The 12743-nt window shown below is 41.1% G+C and overlaps 2 protein-coding genes and 1 long non-coding RNA gene across 3 annotated transcripts; 2 read left to right on the top strand and 1 right to left on the bottom strand.

Annotated features, from left to right (window-relative positions):
• Positions 1-138: 138 nt before the first annotated feature.
• On the top strand, positions 139-3956 carry LOC120895921. Its single transcript, XR_005738389.1, has 2 exons — positions 139-374; positions 3612-3956. It is a non-coding gene; the product is annotated as an uncharacterized LOC120895921 (long non-coding RNA).
• A 142-nt stretch (positions 3957-4098) lies between these two features.
• LOC120895916 lies at positions 4099-10270 on the top strand. Its single transcript, XM_040299656.1, has 5 exons — positions 4099-4485; positions 4584-5485; positions 5832-8160; positions 8242-8407; positions 8480-10270. The coding sequence occupies exons 2-5, from the start codon at positions 4734-4736 to the stop codon at positions 8662-8664; spliced, it is 3432 nt and encodes a 1143-aa protein (XP_040155590.1). The 5' UTR covers positions 4099-4485; positions 4584-4733; the 3' UTR covers positions 8665-10270.
• Positions 10271-10727: 457 nt separating this feature from the next.
• On the bottom strand, positions 10728-12552 carry LOC120895918 (oxygen-dependent coproporphyrinogen-III oxidase). Its single transcript, XM_040299658.1, has 4 exons — positions 12438-12552; positions 12248-12357; positions 11170-12178; positions 10728-11091 (listed from the first exon to the last, which is right to left on the bottom strand). Exons 2-4 carry the CDS (start codon positions 12337-12339, stop codon positions 10999-11001), a joined length of 1194 nt encoding a protein of 397 aa, XP_040155592.1. The 5' UTR covers positions 12340-12357; positions 12438-12552; the 3' UTR covers positions 10728-10998.
• Positions 12553-12743: the final 191 nt, after the last annotated feature.

Raw genomic sequence — 12743 nt, 5'->3', positions numbered from 1 at the left:
GGTATAGATAAATTTCTAGTGACAGGAAATGCAATGAAGTTAGATGTGTGTGTGTGTGTGTGTGTGTGTGTGTGTGTGAGAGAGAAGATTTGTGAGTGTGTAGTAGTGAAATAAATAAATAGCACACACAGAAGCAAAGTGGGAGATGCGAACCAAGAAAGCTCGAGAACCGAAAGTCTAAGTCAGTACTGTTTGTTCCAAACCACGATTGGATGCATCTCGCAGCTCCCGTGGTAAAATTTATTTTTTATTTTGCTGAAACATACAGAAAATTATACAGTGCATAGAGCTAGCTCCAGAAGCAAGTAAATCTTTGCGAACTTTTACCAACAGTTCGTAAAGGCCATACACATTGCCGTTCGCATCGCTTGCAGGTAAGAGAAGTGAAATCTAGAGAGGAACTGTACGTAGAATACAAAATGAAAGAAAGCAGTGGTGATGCAAAAAAAAGTTGGAAGAACGTCAGCGTTTGCTGGTGTAAAGAGTGATGTTAAAAATTATCCTCGTCTACGCATCATTTTTCTAGCTACACCGATGTGAATATTCATTTCATTTGTCGAATTAAATTGGTCAATTTTGAACAGTGATACTTAAATGGCGTATTAGCATGTATGCAATTGGTTAAATCGCGTAGTATTCTTGTAGCGCCGTGAGGAACCATCTTTGCCTGCTTTGTCTTTTGCATCGTCGTAGATAACGAGACTTGTGTGCACTGTAAAAGAACGTTTGAGTGTATGACGAAGGACGTTTGTACATTTATAGAGTGGGGAGGTATGGTGGAATCGATGCGTGTCGCATCAACCTACCATCTTTCTTGGTTGAACAAACATTTCTGTTGCAGGAACTCGGTCTCATTACTTTGTGTGATTTTTTTAAGGAGTGCAATATTCATGAACGATAGGAGGGTGTCTTGAGCATATGCATGATACAATTACGCATACTCTCCACCATTGCGACTACCGCTGAAGTACGGAAGAATAGGATTTTTAACTGTAGAACATATTTTGTAAAATTACTTGGCGATAATTTAAATAGCAAAGTATGTAATCACTGGTTTATTATAGTTTCCTCAATCATCTTATCCCTCGAAAGGAAAGGTAGCGATTTCAGGCGAAGGTGTATTTTTAACCCACTCGCGACATTCGAATCATCGAGTTGTTTGTGTGTGTGTTGTGTGTTTGACGCGAATACATCAATGTGGCCGCTTGGACCTAGACCCTCTTATAACCACAGGATTGATTGTAAATTGTTCACATGTGTTTCGGAAGCATCAGCGTTGATTCCCCGCATCCATTCTAAGCTCTTCCCATATGCGTAGTTCGGGTGGCGAAAAAAATCTCCGCTCACTGAAGCTTTCTCTTCTTTTTGTATACTTCCTTTATGGTCGATGATGATGATGATGGTGGAAGTGTAGTGGTGAGTTACGATTCCAGCTTCACTCACACTAATGAAGTGTGTGTGTGTGTGTGTGTGTGTGTGTGTGTGTGTGTGTGTGTGTGTGAATCGCCAAAGCGAGAAAATAAAAGCTGCAGCAAGCTTTTTGAATGGAATGTTACCGCTTGGACCTAGACCCTCTTATAACAAGCATGTGCTGTCTAAATAATGCATATTATACACTACACGAATCCATATTTTATGTAACTCAGTTAATACTGCAGTTAGTAGCAATTATTCAAAATTCTAGTGTTAATATTGAAGGGTTATATTAAGTTTTGACCTCATTTCGCATCATGCATCAGCCGATTTGTACTGCGTTTCTTTCTTTGTCCATTTTTGCATCTCGTTTACGAATGATTGTGAGTCATCAGTCTATGGACAATCTTTCTTTTCCAGAAATGAGGTGATTCATGTTACACACTGCATTTTGCGTAAGACACGACATGAATGAAGCATTTTGCGGAAATCATTCCTCAAAGCAGAGAATTTAGATTGGACGAGTAGCAATGCGTCATTTGTTCTGACATTAACAAAACGTTCGAACCACATAAGTTTCAGGCTTTGTAGGTGGGTTAATAAAATAAAATTGAATAACAATGGATGGACGCCCTGTGCATGCGTACTATGCATATCTCAGTGTGTACCCAAAAAGTAATTATTCACTATGTTGTTACATGATTTTAAAAGTGCTTTAAATGGGAAACATCGGACGAGTTTGAAAGTGAGCGTATGATTTTTTTTTTTACTGTGTCATACTTTTTGCATAGCTGGCGACCTCAATCGGGTGTTATATGGGTCATAGCGATGCACCCGATTCTTTCTTCATTTTTGTCTTTATTTACTCGCCTAATTTGCGTCTGGGGGGGACTACGGGAGTCACACAAAGACAGTAAAGTAACTGGCGTGTTAACGAATGAGTACCGCAAAAGCATTCTACTATTCCTTTAAATTTAAATTAAATTAAATATTTAAATCAAGGAAAATTATTGATCTACCGAAAACATGGTGAATCATACAGGTAGATCTCGATCTGATACATTTACGCGAAGTAGCAGATAAGTGTGTTTTTTTTTATTTGACAAATTATTGGAGCAAATTGTATCAATTTCAAACGTATCTATTCTATTAGCAAAACGGCAAAAATGTTATAAATGTTATATGCAAAATTGATTGCATTTTTTGTGTAATTAAAAAATCTTCAATTAAAAAGATATAGTAAATATCTGCCAGGATCCAATAAAATGTCTAATTTTGTAGCTAAAAGCAAACGACATTTTAAAAACACGTTTTACACATGCGTTGAAAATAGTCAGGTCAAAAGTCTAGAATCGTTATCAAACAATTAAACACATTTTCTGTGAAGTACGAGAATAAGTACACAGTGATTATGTTTGAGAAACCGCCCTTTGATTTGGAATCCAAGCGTTTGAGATGAAGGAGCATCGTTTGATTTTATTTTCTTGTGCCATAGACCAGTTTCTTGATCTTGAACAGTTCTGCGCGTCGTGCCCTTCAACTCGCAAAACTCGTCCCGGCAAAAGATCACTTACCTCTAGCCTTGCCGTAGCATACAACCGTACAGTTATATTGTCTAAGCGCGTTGTCCAGGGGTACGATGGTTGGTTCCGTATAGTAGATAGAGGAAGAGGGAGGATAACATCGTGTTCCATTAGCCGCATAATTATTGTTTCAGCGCTTTTCTTTTTAACAACGGCGAACTGCTCTTCTCCCTCTCGCATCTTTCAATTTCGGAGAGTTGCCCATTGCTGTTCGCCGCAGCAGTAAGAAGCTGAAGAGCAATGGCCCAAGAATGGTAAGCAAGGTTCTCATTGTGCAGAGAAAGGAACGGGGTTTACTTTTTTCCTTCATGGCGTCTGAAGGAGTCATTGACCTGCCATTCGAATGATCTGAAGAAAAAAGAAGCGCACTAAAGAGATAGCCAAATGGTGTGGTGCAAAGGAATGAAGCGCCATAGAATTTACAGTTCAACGTTCAACGTGACTTATAGAATCGATTAAGTTTAGTTATTATATATAAGCAGAAGCAAAGTACACAAAGCTTCAACGCATCTTATTTTAAATGAAGTTTTTGTAGTTGTAATGTTGAATGAAACGTCCACAATGCACAGTGTGTTAAATTAAAGCTGAACTTTTATTTTTGTTTTCTAATTTCAGGCATAGTGTTTTCCAGTTTATGGTAAAAGCATTCTCGGTGTAACGCGTGTGCTTGGAAAACTAAGCCCCGGTCGAGGTTGTGTGATCTTGCGATCGAACACGAATTGGCTGGTGGAAAAGAAGTAATAGAAATTAGGAGAGAAAAAGAACGTGCAGGCTACGTGGCGTAGTGGTGTGTTCATTTCTAAGGTTACGTGTGTTAGTACATTTCTTTCTTGTATATCAGCATCATCCAACGTTAGTGTGTACCTCACATACTAATACAACGGTGAACGCAACAAAGAAGTAGAAAATAAAACAACTTAGTGCTTGTCGTACCGGAAGCAACTGAACGAACCACAGTAATTTCTACACTCTCGAGAAGTGACTCGCTTGTTAGTTCAAAATCAAACAAAGGAATCCAAGAATTCACCCTTGGAATTCCAAGAACGATTGTAGTGGTGGTGTGCTCATTTCGTTAAGCTAACTTTTCTCTCTGTTGTGATCGCGCTGTGAAGCGCATCTACACGTGAGTAAAATTCGGTCCCTAACGAAAGCTCTAGCGCCTCAGCACCACAACACCAAAGAATACCACCAGGCAACGGGACAGCAGCCGCCACTGCCTAGCAACAGTAGTCAATTTTCTTCTTCCACCATTCCGGGAAAAATTGAAAGGGTAGCGGTTCCGCCGTCTGTCGGATTGCGGAGTGCATATCCTACTGCTGGTGCTTCGCCAACCTTCAAGACGGAAGACCCGAGGCAAACGGGGACAGAGTCTCGCGCCACGGGGAGGGAAAATCCAGTCCCCCCCGCTAGCCGACGCTGGGTCCCTCCATCCCTGAGACCGCAACATGGGCTCACCGAAGAGGCCAGAATTGATTCGATTTTTCGAAAAGTAAGTATTTGCCACCTCCTTTCCCACTTACGTATTTTATGGCTGCTCATGTTTTGGTAACGGGTTTCTATATCTTTTTTCATTGATTCGCCATCCAGGTTCGTGGTATTCTAAACAAACTTACCCCAGAGAAATTCCAGAAACTTAGTGATGAACTGCTTAAACTAGATCTGAACTCGTCGAAAATTTTGAATGGTGTCATACTGCTGATCTTCGACAAGGCTTTAGATGAACCGAAGTACTCGTCTATGTACGCACAGCTGTGCAAGCGTATACAAAAAGAGCTAGAAACCGACATCGACAAGAGCAAGTCCAGCACCTTCCTGCAAATTCTGCTGAACGTCTGTCGCGACAAGTTCGAGAATCGCGTACAGTACAGTGAGAAGATCATCAATTCTGAAAGCACACTAACCGATGATTTGGAGGAAAAGAAAAATGTCGCTAAACAAAAGATATTGGGCAATGTTAAGTTCATCGGCGAGCTGTATAAACTCGGCATGCTGGTCGAAGCTCATCTGCACAAGATGCTCCGCTCGCTTTTCACCAACAAATCTAGCTCATCGACGGAGAAGAACTGCGAGGACATGGAATGTTTGGCCCAGCTCATTCGGACATGCGGAAAGAATTTGGATACAGAGCTGGGAAAACAGCTGATGGATCAGTACTTTGAACGGATGGAAAAGTATTCGCAATCGCAATCGATGTTTCCACCGCGCATCCGGTTCATGCTGCGCGATCTGATCGAGTTGCGTAAGAATAACTGGACACCGCGAAAGGTGGCTTTGGTCGAGGGCCCTGCACCGATACAGGAACTGAATCATGACGATGATGTGCTTCCGCCCGGACTCAATCACTTGCGAAATCGAGATCGCGATTACCGCAATATGGATCGCAGTGAGCAACGCGATTGGATAGGCAAGTTTTCGTTAAATTTGCATAATCTGAACGACGGTTTCAACTTACTCAGTGTGTCCAGCCCATCTCCGCTGCTTCCATCAAGGTATGTAGCTGTATATTGTATAACAATTTAACATTCAATTATAACTGTCAATTATGTTTGGCATTAAAGTAAAAAATAAAATATGTTAGGTCATTTGCTACTAACTAACTACGGGCGGAAGCCAGCCCTTCCTACTGAAAAAAGGGCCATATACTGCTACACACAAAGATAGTTTGTATTTTTTACCATGTAACCGAGTGAATTTTAGTCGGTTCATTTGAGGATCGAACCTAGTTCCGGCTTTACAGATACCAGTATATTTACCTTTAGAAAATTTGCCTTCTCTCTTTCTCGAATTTCACTGCATTGTGTTAATTTATGGCTTTTTTTTATTGTTTCTCAATAGCTATAATCAATCGTCAAATGGCTACGGAAATCGTGACCATCGCGATAATGGAGGTGGTGGTGGCGGCGGTGGTAACTATCGCATGCATAATAACCGGAACAACCAGAATAACTATGGCAACAACAATATGCGTTACAACAAACACAACAACCATCACCATCAGGGCAGTGGAGGCGGCGGTATGAGAGATGGTGGGAATGGCTCGCACTCATCGTCATACGGTGGAAACTCGGGCATGATGAGCAATAAAGACTTGGCCCCCCGCTTCAAGCGCAATTTGATGACGCCTCCGCAGAATCCTGTCGAGGAGCTGCAAATGCGTCCAACCCCAAATAGTCTACTGTTTAAAGCTAATATGAACATCAAGCCCCAACTGCCCATATCTTCCTCAATTGGTGGAGGGACTATTGGAGGTGGAAAGACCAGCTTCAATGGACCGTCTTTGAGCGAGTTTCCATCGCCTCTAACAACTCGCACACTGCTCAGCGAGCAGCGTAATGCAGGCCAAATTAACAATAGTGCCTTCCCCGCTGGCAATAACAGTACGGGCACTGGTGGAAGCTTTGGTGCACCTGCGGGTAGTGCGATGTCGTCCACTGTTGTCCCACGCCCAGGAACTCAAAGCGACAATAGCGGCGGTGTCAACATGATGACCACGGGCAGAAGTTCTGGGGGGTCTCAACAGCCTGCCAGTCAAACTATCTCTTCAAATGTAATGAACCACCGTCATCAGCAGCACACTTCACAAGGGCCGCGACAGTTAGGAGGAAACGAAAATGGAAATGCGCATCTGAATAAACATTATACTGATTTGCATCAACAGCATCACCATCACCATCAGGGTCAACAAAATTTGCAAGGACCGATTGGTGATCATGGAAATCGTGAAATGAACGGAGATCGTATGATGAATCATTATGAAACACCATCTCATAATCGTCAGCATATGGATCCATTGAATCATAGCTTATTGAACCCAATTAGCGGCGTTACTTCAAATAACAACTCACTCATGCTTGGTGGCAAACTAACGCAAAAGGAACAGATCGTGAAACAAGCTTCTACTGACAAAACCGAAAAGAAAAAGAAGGACAAAGGCATGAGCAAAGAAGATCACATGAAGCGTGTTGTAACTTTCGTGAGCGACGTAATGTTGGAAAACATAAAACAGCAAATTGAAGACGAAGAACAAAAGAAAAATGCTTGCATAGAAGAAAACGAAGAAAAAAGTGACATGGAAACAAAGGATGCAACGGTGAAGGAAGTACTGGTGGAGGTCGTTGATAAAAAGGAAGAGCAAGCAGCAGAACCCTTAACTAAACCGATTGAAAGCGAACCTGTTCAACTGATTGAAAATGCCCAAATTATACACGACAAAACAACTGGACAAGATGATACTGTGCCGAAGGAAAAGAAAATTGATGAGGATGAGAATGAAGCCGCCGACTTGAAGGGCGATGAAAAGACAGACATTGGTTCGGAGACTCAAAAGGATGAGCATGATGCGACAACATTGAACAACCAGCAGCAGGAGCCACTCGCCGAAGCTGAAAACACTGCTGAAATGAAAGAACGACAAGAAGATGATGCCATTCCCGCTGCAATTCCGGAATCGGCGGAACCATCAGTTGATGAAAAGCCAGTAGTGAAGAAACTGTCACTAATGGAAGAGCTGGTGAACGCGTTCTGTGAACTAAAGCTTCCGGAAAAATTCATGCGTGATGCCATGATTGCAATTCTAAATCAGGTGCTTGATCGAAACGATGCGTTCCATGTTAAGACGATTGAATTTTTGCAGATTCTCAACAAAGAAAGTAAACTGTCTCATAGCGCTGCTCTGGAATCGTTCAAATCGATTGTCAATGGAATGAACGAAAAGGAAAAAACTATTCCCAAGATAACGAGCATCATTGCGTCACTGTTAGCAAGAGCCGTTGCGGTTAATCTGTGCGGGCTCGCCGATGTTGCCAACTTTACTGAAAACGGTCAACATTATCCACTGTTTTTGCTCGTTTTGCAACACTTGCACAAACAGCTTGGCAAACAGCCACTTCAAGAACTGTTCAACAAAAGCAAAGTTAATTTGATGGCCAGCCTGCCGGAGTGTGATCGTACCAAGGATCGTATGGCTGAAATTCTGGAAGACCGTAACCTAAACTTCCTGTACCCTTTGTTACGCGTGCAAGCGGAACTGTGGAAGCAGATTCTTTCGGATGCTAATCCACAGCAATTCTACAAATGGATCAAAGAAAACGTCGAATCATCATGTTATGCAGAGCCAGGATTTATCGTGGCTATTATGACGGTTCTGCTTAAATATATTCATCAGGTATGTAGTAATTATTGTACCATTTAATATTTAAGTTTTTTTCACACTTTTTTTTATACTTCTCCTATGTGCCCATACCAGGAATCGGAAAATTTGAAGGAAGACAAAAAACGAATCGAAAAGGAGAAGGAAATTTTAACCAAGTACTGTCCAGTACTGAACGCCTTCCTGAATGGCAATAATGATCTGCAGTTGACTGCTGTGTATGCAATTCAAGTTTACTGGTATAGCATTGGCTATCCAAAAGGTACTAACTACATCGCTCTATAGGCGACGTAGAATTATGTCTAATATTTATTCTTTTTTTTTACTCTCTAAGGTGTTCTTTTACGCTGGTTCCAAGAGATGTACGAATTGAGTGTCATCGAGGAGGACGCATTCTTGCGGTACAAGGAAGACGTCACCGATATTTATCCAGGCAAGGGCAAGGCACTGTTCCAGGTTAATCAATGGCTCACTTGGTTGGCGGAGGCCGAAGACGAGGATGACGACGAAGAGGATTAAAAAAATTATTCACAACATTACAGTCGATCACCATAGAATAATAATTATTCAGCGCGCATCTTGATTTGAAATCAGCATAAGTACTGCTCTACGGACTTTAAGGGCTTTTTATGGGCGTATTTTTGCATTGCACAGTAGATGCACCATAGGAACACCAGCTGTTTGGCATCCTGGTCGTACAATAATTCATGAATATTAGTATTGTTGGGAACGTCGTATATTAGGATTTACTACTTTTTTTTTACAAGTGTGTGCTTCATAGTTGGTTAATGCTATTCGCATCATTCGCATCGAAGCGAGAGAAAAGAACGTTGATTCTTCATAACGATGATTGAGGATCCGCCAGCCGTGTTCCTCAACTGATTTTTCTTTTTTAATAACGATTGCGATCAACTCGCTTCTGCAAGGGTTGCAATTGAATAATTTTAATATCGGAAAACTTGTATCAGTATGCAATATATTTTTGATGTTCTGCCAGAATCACCCTGATTAGACAATTGTTGAATAGAAATTTAACATAATACAAATATTTCGTCATCATTTTCTACACTTATAATCAATGCGTGTGAAAATAAATGCACTTAGTAGGGAAAACGTTCTGTTGATAACTTATATTCTACATGAAAAATGCTACAAACATTTGAATTTCGGTTTCAACAACACCTTGCTATTCCTATTCTAGATGGTTGAGCCTTTCTCGCGCGGTTTGGGCTTGGAAATTATTTGCAAATTTTGCTAACAGAAACTACTCTTTTTGTGTTATCTAACAATCTTGAACAACACTTATTTGAAGCCAGTAGTAGCATCGTACCCATCTTCGCATCTTCACAATCGATGGTGATCTAAAAACGATTCAAAAGCAGCTATAAAATCACTATCTAAAAATAACGTTACTATCATCTTGGTTTGAAATTCGCTGCAACTCCAGGATAAGGATTAGTTTATTTCCATAATATTTTTATTTTTTACAACTGATGGAAAGAATACAGTGTTTCGAATCGCCAAGGAGAATAATACAGATATTGAGAGCTCAATAAGCGATTCTTTTATTGCGCTGATCATTTTAAGGCGCTCGTCACAGATAGTTGACTGTTCTCAATGTAAAGATCTATGATCGTTAGTGTAGCAAAATATCTTATCATGCACATTAAAAAAAACGTAAAAAAATGCGTGCACTTCCCTTCTGTATGAAATATGCTCCCCCTTTACATTACATTACATTTTGCAACCAATTCTATCGTATTAGTTTCCGGCGTCCTTCACAAAACTATACTTTGCAGTATATGCACATATTTTGCAGTGAAAGTATGCAAAAGCATAAAAGTAAACAATCCAAACGGAACATCAAGATTGGCAGAAGAAAAAATAAAAGGTTTTATTTATGATCCAATTGAAATTACGTCGATCGAAGTACAGTTTCAATGACATTTTAGCTAATGATAAAACCCATCGTTCGTATTCCATCCTCTCTACCAGGCATATGCAAATAACATATTACTGCAGGGCCAGTTATTGGAAAACATTCGGTTTGATTGTTCAAGAAATAAAATAACGTCTATCATGCACAACATTTTGATGTGCACTGGGGGTGCATTAATTACCTTGACTGATGTGTATGAATATGTAACAAGTGATAAATCACGAACTGCGAAATAATACCCTGCGGGACTCTTTCTCATAATAAACACGACTGTTTAATCCGAGCAAAGGTCCATTTAGTGTGATCGAGTGAGCGTGTGAAGTGATATTTGATTTTTTTTTTCGTTTAACATCCTTCCAAATGTAGCGGTGTATTATATATATTAAACATTATATTGACACTATATTCTATTCCCAAACCATCTGCAACGTTTTACAATAATGCAATTCAACTGTGAACGCAGCGAGATATTGTATTTTTGGTAATACGGAACGCTGTATAAAACATTATCAATTCAAACAAAAATCTCGAAATTGAACAAGCCACCATCATTCGACCACTAAATGGACCTTAACGTGTTGAAACAATGGAACAAACGGATTAAGCTCGTTAGGGAAAGTTCATCGTATTATACTCGTGCGGGTATTTTCAGCATAAGGAAATGTATTTAACATTATTTCTCCTAAAGTTTATTTCTAACATTTCCCGTTTTTTCGCCGCGATCATCTTTTTTTCTCATCCGTTTAAGCGTGATCGATTTTGCATCCAAAAATCCTAGTTGATTGTTCTAGTAGAGCATATTTATTTATATCATTATGGAAGCTGTTCAAACGGGAACCATTCCTATTCCCGCGACGGATCCATCGATGAATCCCATAAATTGTATGTTTTTTTATTACCGTCGAACGGTAACGTTACAAATTTAACCAATTTTTAGGTTTTTTGAGCACCTCGGTAATAAGAGCTTCTTCCGTTCCTTGGGCAGGTATATTCATGTACTCCCATCTCTGAAAAAGAGCAATAGCAGGCAGTGAATCAGTGGTACTGCAGTGAAATCGTGGCAAAGCCCAATTCCCTCAACTTACCGCATTAAGAGGTAGAGACATTAGAATGCTTTCGTATCGTGCACCGGGCGTGTAAAGGCCGAACTTTGTGCCTCGATCGTATATGAGGTTAAATTCTACATATCGTCCGCGGCGTAACAGCTGCCATTGACGATGGCGATCGCCGTAGGGATCATTTTTGTGCTCACGCACCAGCGGCAAATAGGAAGGAATTACGGAATGTGCACATGAAGACACGAAGTCGAACGCTCGCTCCGCATCCGGGCCATCCAAATCATCGAAGAAAATGCCTCCCACGCCGCGGCTTTCGTTCCGGTGCGGTATGAAGAAGTATTTGTCGCACCATTCCTTAAACTTTGGGTAATACGTGGCGTCATGCGAATCACACGCTTCCTTCAGTGTGCGGTGAAAGTGCTTGGCGTCTTCCTCGTTTAGATAGTATGGTGTGAGGTCGGTGCCGCCACCGAACCACCACTGCCTCTGTCCTGTAGAGTCGGTAACTTCGAAGTATCGGTAGTTAAAATGTATCGTCGGGACGAACGGATTGCGCGGATGTATTACTGCGCTTACGCCCACCGCAAAGAAGGGGAGTTCTCCGTCCGCTAACTGTTTGCCGCGAGAACGCATCTGTTGAATGGCGCCCTTTGGAAGATTTCCGTGCACAACTGATATGTTTACGCCTGCTTTTTCAAACACATCGCCATCCTGCAGTACACAGGTAATTCCGCCACCACCCTCCTTTCGCTCCCACCGATCGACGAGAAACTTTTTGCCAAAGTTCTCTTCCGCTTCTAGAGAACGGCAGAAATCGTACTGTATCCGCATCACAAGCTCCTCCATGCGACATTTCATGTCATTTTTATTCGCATCTAACATCTGGCGGCCGCTTATCGGATCCGCCATATACCGGGACAGGCTGGCAAATTTAGCTGCTGACCCCACGGCTTCCATGTGCACCTCATTCCGGGACAGGCAGTGGTATGCTATAGCGGCAGTGGCTCCTCCGATGCATACCGTCGTTCCGATTATTCTACAACAATCATAAATCAATATAGTATTTGCGTCTGATATGGTTTCTCTCCGGATCATTCATGCATACCTTATCACAGATGTTGGCTTGCCGATGAAACTAGCACTGTGCAAGTGCCGTGTGATAAGGCGTGTTTTACTGCGAAGAATTTTAAAAATCATGTCGTATATTGTACCGTACTGCAAAAAAATTTAATCACTAACAACTGATGTTCACTTTGGCCAGTGTTATTAGTGAAACTATTGCCAGGTTTACTAACACACACTGTTTACAGAAACTGTATTCAAGTTCAAAACGGAGAAACTCGTCGAACACACACAGATAGGACGTGTATGAGCTCACGTATTCGCGTCACACTGAACGGTCCGTGGAACTATCGGATATTTAGATGACGGTTCGTAGCGCCAAAATTATTGAAATAAATGTAATATTTATGATAATTACTTACCTACCTCACTAGCTAGCAAAATACGAGAGAACAATTCACCAAAGCTAATAAATCATTGCTATTATTTCTGAACGGGGCCATCTTTCTTATATACACCTCGAAAGGAAGCACGACATA

The sequence above is a fragment of the Anopheles arabiensis genome, chromosome 2 (genome assembly GCF_016920715.1).
Source record: "Anopheles arabiensis isolate DONGOLA chromosome 2, AaraD3, whole genome shotgun sequence".
Classification (NCBI taxonomy): Eukaryota; Metazoa; Arthropoda; class Insecta; order Diptera; family Culicidae; genus Anopheles; species Anopheles arabiensis.
The sequence above is the reverse complement of the archived record's forward strand: the minus strand, read 5'-3'. Positions and strand labels throughout refer to the sequence as shown.

Coding starts and splice junctions, on each gene's coding strand:
- LOC120895916 (XM_040299656.1), top strand. CDS start 4,734: ATGTACGCACAGCTGTGCAAGCGTATACAAAAAGAGCTAGAAACCGAC. Junction 5,486..5,831: donor TCTCCGCTGCTTCCATCAAG/GTATGTAGCTGT, acceptor GTTTCTCAATAG/CTATAATCAATCGTCAAATG. Junction 8,161..8,241: donor TGCTTAAATATATTCATCAG/GTATGTAGTAAT, acceptor TGCCCATACCAG/GAATCGGAAAATTTGAAGGA.
- LOC120895918 (XM_040299658.1), bottom strand. CDS start 12,339: ATGATTTTTAAAATTCTTCGCAGTAAAACACGCCTTATCACACGGCAC. Junction 12,179..12,247: donor AAGCCAACATCTGTGATAAG/GTATGCATGAAT, acceptor TGATTGTTGTAG/AATAATCGGAACGACGGTAT. Junction 11,092..11,169: donor TGTCTCTACCTCTTAATGCG/GTAAGTTGAGGG, acceptor GCTCTTTTTCAG/AGATGGGAGTACATGAATAT.